At 40.2% G+C, this 22,997-nt stretch overlaps 1 protein-coding gene across 4 annotated transcripts in view; it reads left to right on the top strand.

Annotated features, from left to right (window-relative positions):
- Positions 1 to 19,235, top strand: part of ACTN4 (actinin alpha 4) — a 47,807-nt gene extending 28,572 nt beyond the window's left edge. Inside the window, exons 2-22 of one of the 4 annotated variants that reach the window (XM_072431277.1) lie at positions 3,474 to 3,588; positions 3,978 to 4,097; positions 5,039 to 5,125; positions 5,214 to 5,301; positions 6,317 to 6,395; positions 6,507 to 6,588; positions 7,173 to 7,258; positions 9,238 to 9,330; positions 9,756 to 9,986; positions 10,587 to 10,734; positions 12,108 to 12,258; positions 13,495 to 13,603; positions 13,708 to 13,848; positions 14,090 to 14,272; positions 14,355 to 14,489; positions 15,304 to 15,483; positions 15,562 to 15,708; positions 16,343 to 16,423; positions 16,677 to 16,742; positions 16,870 to 17,028; positions 17,799 to 19,235. In XM_072431277.1, the coding sequence (XP_072287378.1) occupies positions 3,474 to 3,588; positions 3,978 to 4,097; positions 5,039 to 5,125; positions 5,214 to 5,301; positions 6,317 to 6,395; positions 6,507 to 6,588; positions 7,173 to 7,258; positions 9,238 to 9,330; positions 9,756 to 9,986; positions 10,587 to 10,734; positions 12,108 to 12,258; positions 13,495 to 13,603; positions 13,708 to 13,848; positions 14,090 to 14,272; positions 14,355 to 14,489; positions 15,304 to 15,483; positions 15,562 to 15,708; positions 16,343 to 16,423; positions 16,677 to 16,742; positions 16,870 to 17,028; positions 17,799 to 17,957 (2,640 nt within the window). In that variant the 3' untranslated portion in view covers positions 17,958 to 19,235. Of the gene's footprint in view, positions 1 to 3,473; positions 3,589 to 3,977; positions 4,098 to 5,038; positions 5,126 to 5,213; positions 5,302 to 6,316; positions 6,396 to 6,506; positions 6,589 to 7,172; positions 7,259 to 7,563; positions 7,650 to 9,237; positions 9,331 to 9,755; positions 9,987 to 10,586; positions 10,735 to 12,107; positions 12,259 to 13,494; positions 13,604 to 13,707; positions 13,849 to 14,089; positions 14,273 to 14,354; positions 14,490 to 15,303; positions 15,484 to 15,561; positions 15,709 to 16,342; positions 16,424 to 16,676; positions 16,743 to 16,869; positions 17,029 to 17,798 lie in introns of all 4 variants that reach the window. The other 3 variants (XM_072431278.1, XM_072431276.1, XM_072431275.1) reach the window with 3 other exon arrangements.
- The last annotated feature ends 3,762 nt before the right edge of the window (positions 19,236 to 22,997 follow it).

Here is a 22,997-nt window from a genome sequence, read left to right as displayed (position 1 = left end):
GCTCCCAGCAAGGGGACTGGGTGTTGTAATTCTTTTTTTTTTTTTTTTTACTTTGCAACAATGGGAATGTCTAATTTGCAGGTGAAAGAATTTGCCAGCACAGTATGAGTAATTCTTGATGCTGTAACAGGTGCCCCATCCGAGAGGATGTCCTCATTCTGTCCATATTAATGCAATGAGGAGGTGCATCTAGGGTCTCTTTCCCTGTACTACGCCCTGGGAATGTTTATGCCATCATGTAATTACACAAGCACTTGCCCCTCCCTGGCCTGGTATTGCATCAATGTCAGAGTTGCAAATTAATGCAATCGGATCTCCCAGCTAAACTATCCCTACACAGAAGGAAAGCCAATTTGTCAAAATAAGATTTATTTATTAAATGCTGGAGACTCAAGTATTAAAGATTTTTAAAATACCACTTTTTGGCTCATCATTTAACTCAACTGCAAAATACTTGGATCCACTTCTTTGATCGGGGATACGGGGTGGTTCATGGGGTCTTGTAGTAGACATGCAGAAAAGTTTGTTACGCTCTCTCCTTATAGGTTTGTATCTATGGATTTATTAAGCGGAGTGTATGTAAGTATGATCATTAAAGGGCTATCGGGGAGTAAGTGAACAGTCTTGTTTTGAAAGTGATGTGCAAATACGGGGGATTAAGCATCTGACTTTGACAAGGGGGAGAGGCTAGCCCTCCTGGTCTGATCCACAGGAGTGCTGCTAAAAAATAATGTAATCCTGGTGAAGAGGGAAAGGTGCTGCCCAGCCACAAACATATCAAAGTTCCCTTGTTGACCCCTGGAGCCACCTTAATGGGAACTGGTCCATGGAGCAAATTAGGAAGGTGGCCTGGTATGATGATCACATTGAATATGTAGAGTGCCAGTAGTTGGTAAGCTATAGTAGCAGAATGCATTGATGTGAAGGAGGCACCTTGACTGTAGGAATATGCTGCCAATTATCTTGGTACCAAATACCACAGGAGGAAACCCTCAGACGTTTTTGCAGGTAGATCAGAACTCTTGGCACAAAAGCAACCTACCCATATTGGTTGTGTGTAAATATATCAATTTTTTTTTTTTTGCACTACATTATACTTGGCAGTATATCTACTACTACAAATTAATGGAATAAAGCCAAGCTAAATCTACTTTCCACATGGATTTGTTGCACTCAGGGGTTAACTGCATGCATTGTGTGTGCCGAGGATAGCTGTGAGCGATAATTGTGCGCCTATTTCAGGATCTGTGAGTCAGTCGGGTGAGGGGGGAGCTCAGGAAATGACCCAGATCTGTTTTTCTTACTAGAGATTTCTGGGCTGGCACCTGATTCTAGCGCTGAGGCATTATTTACACCCCCGGGCTCTGCCCAGCTGGCATATCTTGGGTGGCGCTGTGTCATGAGACTGTCATTCCATGTCACGCACCAATTCAGAGACCTTTCCACTGGCTCTTGTATCTTCACATAGTGTTGTAAATCATTCATTCTTTTATGTAATCATTTACTCAAGCGATACTCTTATTTTGTCCCTGATTTAGGTATTTTAGTGACCATTTTGAATGGGTAAAGACATTTGGGGAGAAGGGAGAGTACTCCAGTATGTTTGACTCTGTAGATCAACAAATTAGTAAATTGTCATAGATTGACCAAGTCTGCTAAAATCATACGTTACTGTGTGCAGATAGAGAACTTTACTATGTGTCAGTAATATTTGTGATCACCGATAGTAAAGGTTCCTAAAGACAGTTGGATGGGCACGCTTTTAACCTGACCAAGTGAATTTTCTATATTTGTGTGAGTTTGCATTGGAAGAACATTTGTATTTGTGGCTATAGAGAAGGCATTGGAACAAAAATTATAGACCTGGATGATTGTTCTTGGGAGAAGGTGCAAGGATACTCTGCTAGAATAGATCATACAACACAAACATATCAACACCTTGATACCCTGTAGTTACTTTGTAGTAGCATATTAATGTATGCCACTAAATACTTTTACACACTGTGTATCCCAGAGCACCCCTGCAAGTTCTGTTTAGAGAAATAGGGATGTGTCCCTTGCTTCAGTACTGCTGTTAGCCTGGAGCATACATTCAGATGTCAAGAGTTAAATACAAATCTGATCTGAATATTCCTCATTTGTCAGAGTACTAAACTGGTGGAACGGCAGAACTGCCAGAATTTTAGGTCAGCAATGTAAGGTTTTTATCATAGCACACTATAGTTAATTTATATCCAGTGTTTGCCCCTTTTAGCTGGGCGCACCACCCAACACTTTTCAGTAACTACTGGGTTGTTTTTGGTTGGTTACTGAAGAGTTGGGTTACAATACAGGGGCTGCCACCCACCTACAGCTTCCTACTGCCTGGCAGCAAAAAAAAAAAAATCTAGGATGAACACTGCTTACATCCTATTTGAAACATAAATAGCCCGCCGTTTTTAGTTAAAGCAGGAAAAATGCTGTGGCTGCTGTACTCTCCCTCTTTCTGGTGCTGTTCCTACTCTAATTCCTTTGTCAGCAATGCCCTTAATCTTTGGCACCTTCATTAACAGTAAATTGCCATCACATTGGCACTCATCTCTGCATTACGGCCCCTTCAGTGTCATATGACTATATGACTGTCTGAAGTCGTTTTGAAAATTACAATTATATTATTTAAAAGACATAAAATGCTGTTGGCTTTAACTGTTCTACACGATCATGTATCTAATAGACCTTGAAAGAATATAAATTGGAGGCCATGTCTCTTTAATTATGACCACTGCAAGCTTGGCTGTCTGTGACGTTTGCTGAATATCCGTGAAAGGATAAAAAAGAAATTGTCAATTTTCCACATCTATGTCTGTTTTGGCTTTCCTGTTCTGTGTATTGAAATTGTCAGTTTTGTGACTGTTACCAACATCCTGTCTATATAGAGTTTTCACATAGATACACATGTAATTTATTCTCTGACCGTTTAGAGCTGCAAATTTAATTTAACATTTCCACCCTCTTTTATAAATGAAGGGCTTTGTAGGCATTATGTAACCTGATTATATATTGTACGTCCTTTTGTTCCAGAATATTCTGATAGTTTGCTCTTCCACATCATGGAACACATTCTGACAAAATACGACCAGTTAACCTGAAAAAGACATTCTGTAGATTCAAATCTCCAAATGTTGTCCTAAACTGCAGGAAGGCAACCTAAATTTTATTTTCTGGGGTTTAACCAGCATTTGGAATATCCTGTTTTTTATGGCAAATTTGTACCAAAAGGAACTAGCCAGTGAGGGCAAAATCATTTGATATTAAAAGATAAAGAATTTTATAGTTCCTGCTGCTAATTCAATGAATTGTATATTTGGATAGAGTAATGGTAGCCAACTACTGGTAGTGTTCATTCAATTTTGTAGTTTTATAATTATTGGAATGCAGAAAGGTTTGCAGTTTGTGTTTTGAACCCTGAATTGATCAGCCTTCTCTCTCCACAGACTTTCACTGCTTGGTGTAACTCCCACCTGAGGAAAGCTGGCACTCAGATCGAGAACATCGATGAGGATTTCCGGGATGGGTTGAAACTCATGTTACTTTTAGAAGTAATTTCAGGTGAGCTTCACACGTTTTTTTTTCTGGTGATAATGGAATACATTTTGGGATGGAAACAATAAGCTGATTGACATTTTGGCTAAATAGATAGAAGGAATCTGATTTCAATGCCACAAATGTTAATTATGTCCATTTAGCACCAAGATATTTAAAATGTCAAAAGGAATAAGGACACACTTTGGTAAGTCCAGCAAATTAATTCTTTACAATGAAGCCTAATAAAGTTGCATCATGTTCTAGAAGGTGGCATGTGTGTGATCTGTACATTGCTTTGGGAAATCCAGAATCCTTTAGGCTTAAACACCCCATCAGGGCTTAGATAGAAGCATTATTAACAAGCATGATAAGTTAAATGGCAAGTCTGACCTGATTTGATATGTTTCTTTCAGGGGAAAGACTTCCGAAACCAGAACGAGGAAAAATGAGGGTCCACAAAATTAATAACGTCAACAAAGCTTTGGACTTCATTGCCAGTAAAGGAGTGAAGCTGGTCTCCATTGGAGCTGAAGGTACTTTTTTTTTTTTTTTACTTTTTTGAACTGACCTCTGATACAATACTGTCACTGCTTCTTGCTGGCAACGGGCTTTATTCCCCCTCTGCATACTGCAGCACTTAGATTTCACAGAAACCTACCAGGTAAACGTATCTCCAGTTCACTGAGCCACATTGTGACATAACATGCTACTGATATTTGTACTACAAGATGAACTTCAGCAGCAAGCTGGGCTGGCTCAACTTAACTGTGTTGTGGGCTGGAGGATGCAAGCAAATAATAATCAGCATTTTGGAGGTTAACCTGAACTAAGAGACACATGGAGCAATCCACTTCTCTGCTTTGCTTATTTACGGCAAAGCAACAGTTTTGTTAAAACCTCTAACATACATAATCTTTTCTCCTCCCCCTCCCTTGCTGCTGCATTTCATGGCCAGTGACCGGGCCAGAAAGTGATCCCGCAGGATCTACATAACCCCTTAGTGATTTTTGAATCAATTGACTTTTTCAGTAAGGGAGTGAAAAGAAGGAAAGTAGGAGTGTGTGTTTGTATTAACATCTTTCTACCTGTAGGCCCTAGGTTATTGTTCCCCACTGCACAATTTCCCAATCTGAGGGTACAATAATATATATCCATCCCTGTACTCTCAGACCAGGCCATCACTGACTGCTTCAGTCCCCATTTACAACTGGGAAGCACTAAGAGTGAGCATAGGCTAAAAGTGAATCTGTTGCTTAGTTAGCCTGAGTTATTTGTATGACCAGGCAGCTCCTAAGTGAACAGAAATGTTTGATCGTTGTCTGTCCTATTACTAATCTTGATACCTATTCGTATATTAAAGCGGAGTACCCCCTTTTACTTTCTCTGGATGAATTTCCCCATTATAGAAATGTCAGAACAGGTAACAGCATTCATGTTTGTAGATTGGCCTTTAATAAAACATTGTCTCTTTCAGAAATCGTTGATGGCAATGCTAAGATGACATTGGGTATGATTTGGACCATCATTCTGAGGTTTGCAATTCAGGATATCTCTGTGGAAGGTATGTGCTGTGACTGCGGTTTCTCTGCCTGTTTTCTCATATCCCAATATTTCTGTCTCGTGATGCAGTTCCTCTTTTTGGTCCACAGAAACTTCTGCAAAGGAAGGATTATTATTGTGGTGTCAGAGAAAGACGGCGCCTTACAAGAATGTCAACGTACAGAACTTCCACATAAGGTAAAGTATCATGTTTGGCACGTGCTGCTTCAAGTTTCTGGCACAGGCAGCACATTTTAAAGCAGAACCAAAGCCATTCTATTCACCTGTCCCTGTTTCTTTGCAGGCCACCTCAATCTTCATCCTTGTTCTCTTCCTGTACACTATCTTTGGCCATCTTGATTGGCCAGGCTGGTGCATAGGAGGTCATTTGTTCCCAGCACGCTCAAGTGCAATCAGCTTTTTGACCGATACCCACAGCGATCAGGCAGGTGGGAGGGATTATTGTATAAGGGACATCGCCTGTCCCATTCATCAATAATAATCTGCCTAATCATGTATTTCTAAAAGTGGAAATAAAGTTCTGCTTTAAAGGCTGTTAGTGACTCTGATATGAATGCATTTACATGCTGAATAGATTTTATGCAGAATGCATTATGTTTAATACCTCGTATGTGTATCGGCTGGAACCTAGTTGAGAACTGCACCAAAAAAATCCCAAAGCAGGTTTGATAACCATTGAGCCATTGCATGTTTTTTCTTTTTATACAGAAGGCTGGCACTGTGCTTGGGAGTGCTTTGCTTGAAGAATGGGGGGGGGGGGGAAGAGAAATACAGTGTTTGTATTTTGATATGCATTACAGTTGTAAGTGCTACATCTACATTTATTAAAGTTAACATTTTTACTCCCGTATGTCCAGTGTATACTTGTAGCTGCACCGGAGATCCTTCCACAATTCTCGAAAGCAAAATACAACTAAATCAGAGAGGGGCATTGCAGGTTCCTGTAGTTTCTATGTAGTCATATCATTAGTATTTTATACTAAGTTTATTTTCTGTGCATCTAAAAAATACCTGTGTATGCAACTTACACAGAGCACATACATTTCATGTTGCTGTGCAATAATGCATAGCACTAACATACAGATGTCTTATTCTGTTAAAGATCATTTAATTATTGATCATAAACCCGTATCTTTATTTGCTCGTACTCAGATTGATTTGGATTCATTCATTTTATTCTCTTCCCTTGCAGCTGGAAGGACGGTCTGGCTTTCAATGCCTTGATTCACAGACACCGACCAGAGCTTATAGAATACGATAAACTAAGAAAGGTAATTCAAAAATTCTGTGTGTAATTGACCAACTTGTACAAATAGGTATTTTGAACATACCTAAACCCTTTGTTACATGTTATGTAAATTTTTTGTTTATGATTTTTCTAGGATGACCCAGTGACTAACTTGAATAATGCCTTTGAGGTGGCAGAGAAATACTTGGATATCCCCAAGATGTTGGATGCTGAAGGTAAAGCTCGGTTCATGCATTTGTTGTGCCCACTTACCAATTGGGGTCTTTTGTAGCTAGACTTCCCTGCTGATTAGCTGGGAGCTATAGTATATCCTCCTGATGGTTATCTGGAGCTGCCTTTTCCTAAAAGTTATTTTAAAGATTTTAAAAAGCTCACTGCCAATTTATTTTAAGCCGTATCCTAATTCCTTCCTATGAATTCTGTACAGTGAATGCAGAAAATCCATACAATGGGATGGGTGCATGTTGATTCAGCAAGTGGAAGCTGGGAGCAGCTGAGTTTTCAATTCAGAGTCAAAAAGTGTCAGTGAGCAATGAGACTGCAATTAATTCTGCCACTAAATTAGGCAATTGATTTCTCTTGGGCACAAGATTACCTTGGATCCTTTGCCTCTTAAAATGAATATGAAAAAAATTCCTTTTTGTGTACAAAATACAATTTTCCTTTGAAAGTCTTCAGGATTCACCCTGAAGTCCCTAATTTGGTAACAGCCATTTTTCCTGCCTTCTAGAGTGAAAAGACACCTCAGTGTTTAACCGTTTTGTTTTGCTGTGTCTTAACCTATTCCCTTCATTTCCAGACATTGTCAGCACTGCTCGTCCTGATGAGAAGGCAATCATGACATACGTGTCCTCTTTCTACCACGCCTTCTCGGGAGCCCAGAAGGTAGCGTCTGGGGCGGCCACAGTGCCCCCACCTGTCTCCTCTCTTTATTTTCCGCATGCCTAATTTCCAGCTTGTCTTGCAGATTTGCGGCATGCTGTCACCTTGCTTTGTGTCAGGAATCTCTCGCTGTTCTTGGAGCCCGCTGTGAAGAGACACAATGAGTCTTGCGGCTCACGCAGCCATTCCTGACACAGACTGAGGGTAGAGAGGTTCAGATCTGGGACAGGAAGGCCCCTCATTAGGTGCTTGCCTAGGTCTGCACTTCCTCACTCTGCACTTGTCCTTTCTCTTTCTTCTCTGCACAGATATTGTGGGCACTCTCAGGCCCGATGAAAAGGCCATAATGACCTACGTTTCCTGCTTCTACCACGCTTTCTCTGGGGCTCAGAAGGTGAGCTTCTGCTGCTGGTATCTAATGCTGATTCTGTAATTCTGATTCTCTAATCTACTTTAAATTATTACTTTCTGGATCTCTATGCTACATTACATACTGTAGTCTTGTAGCCCCTTATGTGTTTGTTATGTTAACATTTTCATTACAAGTTTCTTTTTTTTTTTTTTTTTTTTTTTTGCTGTTCTTGTTTCCTTTTGGTGTCCTGATAATATAGTTATTTACTCTTCATTATAAATCGCCCAGGCCCAATGTAGCAACCTCTGCTCTGGTCTCTGTACATATAATTAGAATACATTGGGAGGATCAGGTTATGCATCCTCTTAAGATTTGGCTATAGATAACAAAGGGCAAAAATGTTGGGTTGTGACTTTTCATTGGCTCACTACCCGGTCAGTTGTTACAGCTTGGAGTCTGCAAAGTGTTTAAGCAAGCGTGGCTAATACCTGTCCTGTCATGGTGTTAATATGTGCATACATGTTTACATCAAAGGCATTTAGTTATAATAAATTAATCAATGATACCAAATTGGTAAAAGTGGCAGGTCAGGGACAGAAAGGCCATAGGGGTGGCAAGGGCTAGATGATGCCAATTGTCCTCCAGCCAGGAAATAAGACAGTCTCTGACTTTCAGAAGCTTCTAAAGCATACTGCTAAAAGCTTACAGAGTGCAGTGAAATAGGAATAAGCAATTATTCCTATTTCACTGCACAGGGGACAGGTTTTATAACATAAGGGGACAGGTTTTAAACTGTCAGCCCTCGCTAGCTGTATTTTCCAGTAGTGTCTTTTATTAAAAAAAATCAAAACTAGCTGGCTGTTATGTTTTGCCTTTAACACAGAAAGCTGCTTCTTGTAACTTGCTTAACTTTCCAACCCCTTGGCAGAAGCAACAGAGCATTGGCTCTACAGGCCAGACCCTGTGCTTATCTTGTCTTAATGTGAAGCTCAAGTATAATATTGTACTGCAAAGTGATTTGTCTCCTAATGTATAAACACATTTAACGTCTGTTTGTAGTGAAGCACAGTGGTTCATTTATGACCTCTCCGAGTAATGGTGTTTTAGCGTTGCCACTTGGATTCCAAGAAGCACAGATAAATGTATTACTGTAACAAAGCCCCACTTTTCATTCCTAATTGCTGTCCTAGGAAGGATTAGCAACTTGATTTAAGGTGTACCTCTCACCCAAACACAGCAGAGGCCTTGCTTTATTGCAATTTACTAAGAATCGGTGTCAGCACAGCATCTACCATTAGTAATCAGTACTTTGTTGTGGCCAACGATGCGTGCTTTGCACACATAAGTGTTTAATTTTTATAATATTTCACAATTCTTACTTCTCGGTTAGAAGACTTGCATCTTCTCTCCTAGATATAGGGATTGTTTGTAGAGGACAGAATGCAAAGAGCACCGTTAGGACCATTACATGCAGTGTGTTTATTCTGTGTCTTCTGGACACCATTACTCAATAGTATAGATTTATCAGGTCCATGTTTGGTAGTTTTCTTGAAGAGATGATCATCTGTCTTTATTTACGCATAATATTGCGGTGTGTGTATCATTTTCTAAATAATGTGTTTTCCTTTAGGCCGAGACAGCTGCCAACAGAATCTGCAAGGTCCTGGCAGTAAATCAGGAGAATGAGCATCTGATGGAAGATTATGAGAAGCTAGCCAGCAATGTGAGTCTTTTATAATTACTTTCTTTAATAACTGCAAAAGAGGTCTGTCATCAATTTACGCTAAACACCACCACCACCACCCTTGTCCCAAAGTCATTTTTTTTTCTCTCCATCATCCAAGCTTTGCTGTAGTAAGTAGTGCACATGTAGCTACATATAGATTTCCTGTAAAGCATTGGAAAAGATGGCACTCATGTTTCTCATGTTTGTTGGAATGTGCATTCCAACAAATAAGTCTCGTAATCTATAAATTTGTCTAAATGGATCATCTACGCACAGCTAAGACTTTATTAAAAACTAGGTTTGGAGAGGATTCTATTGCATCCATTATTTTCCAAGTTGATAGTTGGTAATAAAGTTTTATATCATAAGTTGAATTGTTAACACCAGTGATGTAATTGGTGACCATTTGTTCTTCCATGCAGCTCTTGGAATGGATCCGCCGTACAATTCCATGGTTGGAAGATCGTCAGCCTGAGAATACCATGAATGACATGCAGCAGAAGCTAGAGGACTTCCGGGATTACCGTCGTGTTCACAAACCACCAAAGGTCCAGGAGAAATGCCAGCTGGAGATAAACTTCAACACCCTACAAACTAAGCTGAGGCTCAGTAACCGACCAGCTTTTATGCCTTCAGAGGGGAAGATGGTGTCGGTGAGTGTATGCAGTAATACAGAACGGCTCTTATAACATAAGAAAAATATTAGGGAAAGTTCTGCTTATTACTCTGCAGTGGAGAAGAGTTTAGAAGTGTGAACAGGCAGAGAAATGAAACCTTTTTATATGCCATTTTTGAAAGAAAGCAGCAGTGTTGCTTTAAAGGACTGCTCCAACCAAACATGAGTTGTAACACATATTGTACCTTTGTACATTCCATGAATGTAATATACATGCTTTTGTGAGCTACCCATTTTGTATGTGCTGTAAGGCTGCGTGTTGGGAACACCTTTTAAAGATTGCAGTTCTGAGGACTGGATGGCACTACCTGACTGCTTTCCTACTGTTTGGCTTGTTGGTAAATGTTGTCACAGTGGGTGCAGCTTTAGCTTCTTCCCCTTCCTACAAGCCCACAGTACAAGTCTGATTTTTGGCTAGCATATGACAACTCGGTTAGAAAGGCATTTTTAGGTAAATACACTAGCTAATGTGTTCTGAAGTACAGCTGAACTCCAAAAGGTGTTTGCCTGGAGTCCAACTATAAAACTGCATGATGAAGTAGCAGGATTGTAAATTTTACTTCTTCCACTTTTACAGGACATCAACAATGGCTGGCAGCATTTGGAGCAGGCAGAAAAGGGTTATGAGGAATGGCTATTGAATGAGATTCGCAGGTTGGAGAGGTTGGACCACTTGGCGGAGAAATTCCGCCAGAAAGCCTCTATTCAAGAAAGCTGGACTGAAGGTTGGTGCTCTTATTTAGCCAAAAGCTAAAAGCATAGAATTATTGCCAACGTGGGTCCTCAAATAGTGGGGTAAGAGTGGATTTATTAGTCGCTCAGTGTAGACGGCGTAATACATTTCCTGGGCTCAACCTAAGATTTAATTGTATTTGTTTTACTACAAATGAAATATAAAAACACAAGTGAGAATAATTTTGACCTTATGTCCTTATGCTACTAGTCTGCTGCAGGCAGAAATAAATATCTACGGTCTTCCTTCACTTGGGAAAACATTTATGAATACAGCTAATACCTAAACTGTAGTGTGTCATCTCTAAGCCAGCCTCTTAAGTCAGAAAGTAAATGCTGACCCTGAACGTACTGTAACAACGATCGTCCTGTGATGAGGTTGCTATGCGTGTCTCCTGTCCTGGTGATACCCATTCCCCTATTTTTATGTCCTGGTGGTGTTTGCTGTGTAAATGTTACATCCTGATAAGGATGAGGACATCGTCTGAATTGTTTTGTCAAGATTTTCTCTTTGGATATCACAGAATGGCTGCTTGTACCACAGAATAGCTGTTTTCATTAAATTATAATACTAAGATCCGTGTTACTCATAGTTTCAAAATCTTGCCATCACTTATTTATGAGAAGAAACCTACTAATCTAGATTTAAAGCATTTCTGCCTATTTCCTTCCCCTTCATAAAATAACTGTAGAGGAACTTGTACCAGCTTGTGGTTTCGCTACATATTAAGGTTTTTTAGTCTGGGTTTTTTATCTATATACAAACTGATGATTGTAACAGAGTACTGATGCAATCATGATATGTATCTACTTTACTGATCACAATGTTATAGTTACTACTACTTTAATTACTATTACTTGTTCCCTGTACTAGTATAGCAAAACTGTGTTTATAGCAATAAAAGGAACTAAAGGAAAATATTATCATGCTTGCATTATACACCTATGATTCTGGATGTCTGCCTGGCCGTTAAGGAATAATCCTCTGTAGGTGTCAGGTATAACTGAAAAACAAAAGGTACTTGTTGGCCAACCTGCACACCTTTCTTCCACACACTTTCAGTAAAAAATACATTCTTTTTATTCATTGGAGGACTCGGCCTCCATCCTTCTGCCTTGCTGTCTGTATGTGGGACCTTTTTTTTATACCTAGCATCCTACTTCTGGTATAATACCCAGCTGGCGATGTGGAGCTGGGTATTTCAATAGATGCAGTTAAAATAATTTTACAAGGAGCACTTGGCTGGATATGTGATGGAATAACCCTTCAGAATGGGTGCTAAATTTTGTATGTGTGTGTTTTTGTTTTTGTTTTTTAAATAGATCAGCAATAGGTACTCTAATTCTAAGGTCTTTCTTTTATTAGGCAAGGAGCCCTTGTTGAAGCAAAAGGACTATGAGACGGCCACCCTTGCAGATATCAAGGCTCTGATCAGAAAACATGAGGCCTTCGAGAGTGACCTGGCTGCCCATCAGGACAGAGTTGAGCAGATTGCTGCCATTGCTCAGGAGCTGAAGTAAGTGGTCACATCCAATATTTCACATCTACCATAGTGGAGAGCTTGTAGAGACCTTTTGCAAGTCTGAAGAGGAGTAATGTCAACATCTGGCACTACTTCTTACATTTAAAAAGTGTGGAGATTTTTACATTTTATACAGGACATATTGTAATTCTAAACTTGCCACACTACACTGTACCTTCTATAAAATTCAGTGGAGCGATTTTTATATCACTCTCCACATCCTGTTGTCTCTTTAAGAATCTCTGTTGGCCAGTCCCCACAAGACACATCGCCGCAGCCATGTTTGGCATTCACATACCACATGTTGCGTTCTTGCACCTTGATTGTACTTTACTGCTCCTCTTATCTCAGGGTAGACACGTCAATGGAGCCCTGTCAGTAGAAGTTGACTGAAATCAATATAGTCACATGGTTCTGCAACTGATCTTCAAAGCTATTTAGCAAAAATAATGATCTGTACAAATTATTTGATGGTAGCACAATAGAAGAGGAATACTTGCCTTGCTGCTGGGTTTCGTGGTAAAATATCTCTCGGTAGCATTTTGCTACTACTTACAGGTATATCAGCCAGCTTGTCCCCATCATGGTGCTATGGGTCCATTGGCCCAACTACCATGTAATTTTAGTGACATAGGGGGCATGGCTTTTATAGCATGGCTTTTAGGTGTAATTACAAAAAACATTTTGGGTGATCTATGTACATTTCATATTTTTCAACAAACTCTGTAAAAATCTCTGATTTTAATTACAAAATAGCTTGTGTATCAGTTCATTATCTTGGTTAGATTTTTTTAACTAGAATTCGTGTTTGTGTGTGTGACTTGCTGTGTAGTGTAGGAGACAAATGCAGCTCCTGTATTAAAGTGTGGCTTTGTAGAATCTGTCTTTATTGCCTTATGTGCATCAATAACTCTTCCACGACACAGTTCATGAAATGTCGTTGCTACATTTTGTGTTCTTTGCTGCCATAGGTGTGTACATGCACACAGAACCCTCTTTGTTCATAACTCTCACACCATCATTAGAAGGCATTCCAAGCAGTGAGTTTCACAACTTTCACATTTCCAGGCTTGCCATGGCTGCAGTGAATAGCATCTTTTATTCCACTGACACGTGTAAAGGTTTATTGGCAAGACTGTACATGTGGGTGTGAGCAGTTTTTCCAGGGGGGATACTTTCTTTAAACAAAAAAAAAAAAGCTGCTAAACATTTTATCTTTTTGTTTTCTAGTGAACTTGACTATTACGACTCCCCCAGTGTAAACGCACGTTGCCAAACTATCTGTGACCAGTGGGATGTCCTGGGATCACTGACACACCTCAGACGAGAAGCCTTAGAGGTGAAATTAGCAGCATTGTCTCCATTTTGTCACGTAGAGGTTTAACTAGTACATGTGGAATATTCATTGGCCTGTTATTTTTTTTTTTTTTTTGTCCCCCACAGCAAACAGAAAAGCATTTGGAGACCATTGACCAGATGAATCTGGAATATGCCAAGAGGGCAGCGCCATTTAATAACTGGATGGAGGGAGCGATGGAGGATCTGCAGGACATGTTTATTGTACACACTGTTGAAGAAGTTGATGTATGTTTTTTTTTTTTGTTTGTTTTGTCTTTTTTTGTTTTTTAATTCTCCCCTACCTAAACTGTGTTTGACCTTTCCATGGTCCAAACCCCACTTGTGGTCAGTTAGACCATCCGTGGCACTAGCAATCCTAAAGGGAGGGTTAGGAGGCTGTAAGGCCATTTAATTATTTAACCCAGATGCTTCTTAATGTACAGGACCATTAGGATAACTTACACTTATTTTTACTTGTGTATTACAGGGCCTAATAACAGCCCATGGGCAGTTTAAGTCCACTTTGCCAGATGCTGACCGTGAGAGGGAAGCCATTCTTGATATCCAGCGCCAGATTCAGAAGATTGCTGAATATAATAACATTAAGCTGTCCGGTGGCAACCCATACACCACAGTTACTCCAGACATCATCAATTTCAAATGGCAAAAGGTAGGTGACTAAAAAAAGGATGAGAGTTGGTCGCCTTTATACAGTGGGTGATCCTAATGCGGAAAATGTTTTTCAATTCCAGGTACAGGAGCTGGTCCCCAAGAGAGACAATGCATTGAAATCAGAGCAAGATAAGCAACAGTCCAATGAGCACTTGCGTTTGGAGTTTGCTAGGCTTGCTAACGTAGAGGGACCATGGATCCAGAGCAAGATGGAGGTATGTAGTAACATGGTGCTGTCTCTGCTGCTTCCTTTCCTCCCCTTAAGAGAAAACCTATTGTTTAGCTAGTCAGACCTCATCTGACATCCTGTGTTTAAATGCTGCTGTGACGGGTGTTGGCAGCTGGAGAACTCCAGAACAATACTGCCATCTAATGATGAGGAATGGAACTGTAAATATCTTTCTTTTGTTTAAGTGATGATTTATAGTAGTGGTCCCCAACCTTTATGACCGCAGGGCCCAGTAACATAAAATTGTGCCTCGGCCCGTTTTATGTACAGCTTACACTTCTTTGCTTTTCTCAACAGCTCGGCCTCCTGTCAGCACACTAGCTGAGAATAGCAGAGTAGTATAAGAGAGCTGCTGTGCTGTCAGGTGGCGGAGCTGCTGGGAATGGCAGGGACGTGGAAGCCTTACATTCATTGCTCTGCCATTCTCAGCAGCTCCTGTGTAAGCACTGTGTGGAGTGCTGCCCACACTCCTGATGTCACTAGCTTTAGAGCAGTGAAAGGAGGGCCACCTGCACTTCTGACCTCTTGTCATTTGCAGCCCCAAACTCAACAGCCATTGACCGTCACCGGTCCGCAGGTTGGGGACCACTGATTTATAGTGTCTTTCACTTAATTATTTTATCAGCCTTCATATTCAAGGATTTTATTTTTTGTGTGTCTGTAGGGAAGCTGAAAATATTTATTTGTAATTTTTTATTGTTTTTTAGATTCTGTAGCTATTTGTCAAAATGGCCTTAATTTGCTATAGTAAACTTCTAAAGCTGCAGTGAAAGTGACATTGTACTTGTTCTCCTTTGCAGGAAATTGGAAGAATTGCCATTGAAATGCACGGCACCCTAGAGGACCAGATGAGCCACCTGAAGCAGTACGAACAGAGCGTCATAAACCACAAGCCTAACATAGACAGACTGGAGCAGCAGCACCAGCTCATTCAGGAAGCTCTGATGTTTGATAACAAGCACACCAACTACACCATGGAGGTAAGATTTTACTAAATTGATGCGTCTCAAAGATTTTAACTTTTTTCCTGCTAGTAACAAAGAATCTCTTTCCTACAGCACATCCGTGTTGGCTGGGAACATCTTCTCACCACCATTGCTAGAACCATCAACGAGGTGGAGAATCAAATTCTTACGCGGGATGCCAAGGGTATTAGTCAGGAACAAATGCATGAGTTCAGAGCATCCTTTAACCACTTCGACAGGGTGAGTATATGTTAAAATAAATAAAAAAAATAAAAATAAAAAATAAAAATTAGCAATGGGGAAGGACAAGATTTATTAATGGTCATATCATTCTCACAAAGTAGTTTAGGGTATTAAACGAGTAAGCACTCCTTTGTGTCTTTGATTGTTGTTTAGTTTTCCATATGTATTTTTATGTTGTAATATGCTGCATAGATCAAAGCCACAAAGTATAATGCAATGGTCACGTGTAGTTACAGCAAACAAACCATTGGGCAGAATTAAACTGCAGCAATTAGATGGTCACCATAGTGATTGAGTTGGAAGTGATTGTGATCTGAAAGTTTGGAGACCTCCACATAAAGGGTAGATAGATGGCAGGATTCCATGAACACGTTAATGTGTCCTTTCTTCCCATTCTGTCCCAGAAGGCCACCCTCCAGTGTTGTCAGCACAAGTCAGACCACATCTCCCATTTGTCACAGGTCTCCCAATCATGTTAAACATTCTGTAACGTAATGTTCTGTTTCTCTTCCATTGATCTCATCCATCACCCATCGCCTCAACGCCATTTCACTGCTTCTGTCTCCCGCACACCAACAATTGCCTTCTGGATCCACATACTCCCTCCCCTACCATGTTCTATTGATCACAGGACCATACGGGTGCTCTGGGACCTGAAGAATTCAAAGCTTGTCTCATCAGTCTGGGCTATGATGTGGAAAATGACAGACAGGTACCAAACTGCTGAGCAAAACCCAAACTAACTGTCGCTTTGTCTCTTTCTCGCTTTCTATCATTTGTTTCCGTAATCTGTCTTCCTACCCTCCCATCTCCTACTTTGCTTTTATATTTGTATTCGGTGCTCCGTTTTTTTCCTCCCTTTTGCATTAATTTATCTTTTTATCATGAAACATTCCCCACTTTTCTCTCTTTGCTGCTACCTTTTTTTCCGTTTTCCATCTTTGTTTTATTGCGCTTTGAAGAAGAAGAGAGTTGCCGCTCTGGACATGGATGACTTTCGAGCTCTTCTTATCTCTACTGGATACAGCTTGGTATGCTCCTCACTTCTCTGTTCCTCCGTGGTTCTTCCTGGTGTCCGCTTGTGACCTCTCCCAATGTGACTTATTTGATTTGAGCATTTCCACCCTGTCTGAACTTTCTACTGGACTTTTCTTATAGGGTGATGCAGAATTTAACCGCATCATGGCAAGTGTTGATCCCAACAATTCAGGCATGGTAACCTTCCAAGCTTTCATTGACTTTATGTCAAGGGAGACTACAGACACAGATACTGCAGACCAAGTTATTGCATCTTTCAAGGTCCTTGCTGGAGACAAGGTGAGCTGAGTTATGACGTTTTACTGGAACTTTTAATTGTTTTATAATTATGGCTTTAATTTTGCTTTAAGATGTGTAAAGTACACCAGCGTGAAAGTTAAAGTAGCCAGGATTGATGGGCTTTTGGTTGATTTGCTTTAGAAATTCTGCATTCAAGGGTATAGAAATGCAAACGCAGCTTGCTGCATATCAAATACCCCTGCAACAAATTCTGAATATTAGAGTTTCAAACATACAGGAAGTGCTGTGTTTGCCCATAGACAATGGTCCTTAATGTTGAGCTGCTGTTGAGACTATAAAATCGTACATTTTCCTAAAGAATGAATAGCATTATTCACCAAGTTTTTTTTTATAGACTATAATCTTTAAAATAAGCTCAAGGGAAGCCTATTGATGGAATTTGTATCTTAGTTTCTAGTAACCATCTTTGCTAATACTAAGCGGCCTGTGGACCACAGACAATAATTAATCATTCCAATTACTAGTTCCACTTCTGAAGTGTAGGCGAAAGGAGGCAATTAGATGAATTGACCCCCTCCGCAAAGGCAGGAAGGCTGTACTGGTCCTTTAGAGGCATTTTTTTTTTCTTGCATGCACTGCGCGAAATAAACAAATACGTCTGTATTTTATAAATTAACGTTGAACATGGAGTACTCTGGTTTGAGAAATTCTAGTCTGTGTTCTCTCAATTGATAGGTTGTGTAGATTTGGATTCCCGTTTGTTCCTTGCCGTTCATTTAGTAATTTTACGTTTCTTAATTTCTTTCTAGAATTACATCACAGCGGCAGAGCTGCGTCGGGAGCTGCCACCAGACCAGGCCGAATATTGCATCTCTCGCATGGCACCCTACCAGGGTCCCGATGCTGTGCAAGGAGCTCTGGATTACATGTCATTTTCTACTGCATTGTACGGCGAGAGTGACCTGTGAGCATGATGGGGAAAGAGATCAACACTGCCCTACTGCCCTCCATCAGCTACTAATGCCTCTACTGCTGAAGGGGTGAAGCTCCGGAGGGACTGGGGGGGATGTCTTTACTAGCATCCTCCTATCAGGGGAGAGTGGGAGGGGATTAAATGAGCTTATCATTCCCTTTGCAAGGAGGGAGGAGAAGGCAGAGCAGAGGCTGTAGGACCACTCCTCCCCCCTTTGCAAAGTTATCTATGCAACGGCTAAGGGGCAGGGGTGCTTCCATACACCGCTGGCACGTAGACTACGCTTCGGGTAACCTTTCATATATTGCACCCTGTACAGATTCTCCACAGACCCCCTCCCTCCCTCCCTTGGCTTATTTATTCCTGGTCCTCCAAACCCCTGTGTGAGGCACCTGGTCCTAGCTTCTGCCACACAGGGTTCCTAACCATTCCTGCTTCCTGTTTTTTTTTCCCCCTTGTTCATCACCGTTTCCTTGTGCCACGTTGTTTTGGCGACATCACAACATATAGGGCTCCACACTGCAGGCAGGGGAGAGATCCATTTAAGGGGGTGTTTCACCTTCCCCAGCTATTTTATCACATATTTCTAAAGGGGGGCACTTTTTTATTTTGTTTTTGTTTTTTCTTCTGCTTATCAAAGGCAGCTGGTATTATATTATAAGACCTGTTACAAGAACCTGCAACAAGCCAGGGGGAATCATTCCATTTCACTTTTTTAAATCATGTTTTAGGTGTGAGATTTTGATATAAAATCCCAACATAAGATCGACATTCCTGCATTGTCGTTCCCTGGTGACCAGAACACATTATGTTGCACCATTACATTCCACGATTTGCAGATTATTTTGGTGACGGACTTATTTTCTTTGATATACATCCCCCCTTAATACATTCCTGAACTTCTATCACTTCATCTGAACGCTCTAATCTTTTTCTTGTTGCTTTTCTGGCCCTGTCACGGTTTTTATTTTTCCCTAAGGACCAAAAAAAAATAATTATAATAAAACTTTAAGAGGGTTACTATTTACTTAATTTAGGGGGATTTATGATATAAATATATATTCACCTAGCAAAACCTTATATTTGCAGTTTTTTTTTCTTGTCTTCTAAATAAAGGTTGCTGATTGTTACCATGAAGTCTGTAACATTCCTTGTCTCATCTTTTTATACCAGCGGCCCTAGGAGAAATGTCAGGGGGCAGCATCTCTTTCTATCATTCCTGCACCTCCTACAACTCCTTACAGAACAATAAAAGTAATATTTTTAAAATAAACTGTGCACGCGTGTCATTCTTTTACACTTTGTGTTTTCATGAACAGAAGGATCTCACAACCCATGATTTTATAGGTTTTGAGTTCTATACTGGCTACAAAACTAATAGATAACCAAAAAAAACCTAACTTACCACCCTCCCACTTCCTAGTGGCATAGTCACAATGCCACAGCTGCTGTTTGTTGACATCCCATTCTTTGCACTTACTGTGTCCGTGTATAGCTTCCCACCTCTTTTACTTTGATGGTACTGTGTGCCGAGATCAGAAAAACTCCCCCATAGATGTCCCCAGGAAGCTAGTGTGTAAGTGCAAGCATTGTACAAATGGATCACTTGAGGCTGCATCATTGAGGTAAGTAATCTTCTGTGGAAGGGTGAGAGTAGGGTAGTTAAGCATGGCATAGGGGGGGGGGGGGGAGAATAAGTTATCACATTTTGTTATTAACTAGTATTTATATAGCTCTGACAAAGTACGCAGTGCTGTACAAAGTCATGTCATGAACTGTCCCCCAGGAGGGCTCACAATAAAGTCCCTACCATAGGTGTGTGTCTTATGATCGAAGGTCAATATTACTGTTAAGTGGAGAAAACAAAACACATTCTATCATTTGTATACATGGTCCAAACGGTTTGATGAATACCAGGTTAATTCATATTCATGCTGTAAAAATATTGTGCAGTTCATTGCATAGTCCCTGTTTTCAAAAGCTTGTGATAATGAGGAGGCCTTACAGACTCCAATAAAACCCTCTCCATCCAGCACTCTGCCTCCTTCCTTTCACTAGGCTCGTATTGGTGGTTTCCTTTTATCCCTATAGCACTTTGCTGTACTTTTTTTTTTTATCTTCCTCATTTCATGCACTAAACTATTTAATTTAAACTGAAGTGGAAATTGGTTTCACTCACCCTCTTGCCAATCACAGAACACTTTCCAGTAGTATTTTCACCCTCAGTTTTGTTGGGGGTCACCTAAAACTGGCAGTGAAAATTGTGGAACGCTGATGTGATTGAATGCTTCAAAGCTGCAGAATGGGTAACACTGGGAAGGGAGGACGTTCAGAATGGAAGCCATTGTCATTTAAAGGTCCTGCTATGGTCTTGGCTAATTCAGAAAAGTCTGAACTGATATAGTTCAAGTCAGCGTCTCTCTGTAATCATAATGTAAGTTACAAAAGAAGTGGCCCTGTATAACATCCATACATAAAGATCAGGGGATGTGTTACTGTGCAGAGTCCAAACATAAAGAACAGATACAAAGAATTACACCAACTATACAGGGAAAAAAAAAAAATAAATCAGACCTTAAGACTTAGAACAGACACTGAGAATTACACCCAGCATACAGAAAATGTAAAGCAATATTTCTCATGTACAAAAAGAACAGAATATTATCCAGTGAGTATTGCAAAAATAAAAAAAATGCCCATATATAAATGTTGTCAGACCTAGACACAACAAGCTACAAAATGTACAATGACTGCATTTTATATATTTGAACATATCGCAGTGTTACAAAATACAAGATCCCTGGCATCCTTGCAGGGAGGACAGCTGGGTCAGCTCTGTGATTAGCTTAGGAAGGTTTGGCGCGATCCCCAGCTCATGCAATGTTATCACTGCTTTTTCTGGATGTTTGCAGATTTTAATGTAACCCTGTTGCCACTAGGGTGAAAAAAGGTTATATTCACCTTGTAAAAGTATAAAGTATATTTACCCTGCTGGTGAACACATTGTTGCTATCTGGCACATTTCCAGTCTGATAGATGCCCCAATGTGAACTCCTTGTCATCTTCAATAAACCAGTTTGAGATGATTTCAACTTTGTAACAAGGCGTGTTATGTGGCTGGAAGTAGCCAGCTGAAGATGGTACGTTGCAGCCATAAAGGGATGGACATGGTCAGCAAGTTCAGTTGGTACTAAAGGGCCCAAAATGTGCCAAAAAATACCCCCCCCCCACCACCACCACATTACACCACCCTCACAAGCCTGAACTATTAATATTATTAAACAGTATTTATAAAGCACCAACATATTACACAGTGCTGTACATTAACTATTGATACAAGGAAGGATGGATCCATACTTTTACTGATGTTGACGACATCAAATTCTGACCCTGCCATCTAAATGCTGCAGCAGAAATCTAGACTACTCAGGCCAGGCCACGTTTTCCCCAATCTCCTCGTCCAATTTTGGTGAGTCCACACAATTTGTAGCCTCCGGTGATATTTGTATTACAAAAGCTAACCAAGATGTTATATGTCCTTTAGATTTAATAGCTATGCAGACAGAGCAAGGCCTGTCTAATTGGATACAAATTAGGCAGTTTAGGTAGGTCATCATATTAAATTATAATTTTAAAATTATCTTAATTATAACAAACTTGCATTAAAAATGTGTAAAAAATCTCTAAATCATTACACAGCAGCACATCAGGGGAGTGGAGGCTCCAAAAGGGAATCAGTGAAAAACCTTGGCGCTGTATTTTTGGACTCATATTGCATTGATTGGTAAATCTCACATTTTTACCTATAGCCCCCCCACCCATACAAAAACATATTGTTTCCACAATATGATTTTAAAATATTAATTGTTATCTCAATCATTTTTATCAGTGTCCAAAATTTCAAAAATGAAGTACCGGTATATAATAAATTCTTAGGGCTGTATGCATCTGAATGTAATTTTCAGTGCAGCAAAATCCATTGGTGAAAGTATTAATTCAATATTCATATCAATATTCTGCAAATACATTGGGAAAAAAAAAAAGTAATGCAGCAAGTGTTCCCACATGTATTGTAATTTGCATTGGCAGATGTAACCAACAGTGGGCCCAAGTGCAGAACTGGGGCCCTTGTTGGCTGAGGAATGTTCGGGGCAGTGGCACACTTTGCACCTTCCTATGTTCACCCCCGGTGGTTTGAACATTGCTCATTTCAATAAAGCTACACTGTATAGGGGTACTGCTCCTAGGTAGGACTCAGATTTGAAAAGTGGTATGAAATTCCACAAGTGGACTGATGGTGGCGCAGTTGTACCATTTTTCTGGGCCACATTACAGGTGAGTAAGGTGTGGCTGTTTGGAAAAGTTTTTGAAGATATTTATTTAATGAATATTATATACAGGTCATGTTTGCAGTAATTAGGCACACTAAGCCAGCCTTCATATTAATTTATCACTGATTAACTATAAAGAAACACTTTCAGGGTGTTACAGTGCCTCCTAATATCCCAGGAATAGTGTGCTCAGCATTTATTGCTGCCTCCTAGCTCTTAACACTGCTGACTCTTACATTTGATTTCATATTTGGAATGGTGTCCTACGTATAGCACCTATGCGTAATATGTCACACAATTCTATTCATACTGAACAACTGCTGAAGTAAAATTAGTTACTAGATAAGCCACATAGAAAATGTACAGTTTAGCAGATGACTTTTCTTGCACTCAGAGGAAATGTAAACCCTGATGTTTTTTGCTATGTTTCAAGGTAGGAAGCACGGCCTGCACTAACATATATACAGAAATTAGGAACTCCCTGTTGGTGGATTTAAATTCTTCTGTATGGTTATTTAAACAGTCAGAATGGCAATAAAAATCTGTCCCCTATGGTTGTATTATCCATGTGTGGCTCTGCACGGCGTATGTATGAGAGATCCCTCTGACATGTATGAGATCCCCTTGTGTTGTGCTGGCAGGCAGGAGAGCACTTGTCCTGAACAAACAGATTAACAGACATTCCTCAACACTTACACATCACT

This window comes from Pyxicephalus adspersus, chromosome Z (genome assembly GCF_032062135.1).
Source record: "Pyxicephalus adspersus chromosome Z, UCB_Pads_2.0, whole genome shotgun sequence".
NCBI lineage: Eukaryota > Metazoa > Chordata > Amphibia > Anura > Pyxicephalidae > Pyxicephalus > Pyxicephalus adspersus.
The sequence above is the reverse complement of the archived record's forward strand: the minus strand, read 5'-3'. Positions and strand labels throughout refer to the sequence as shown.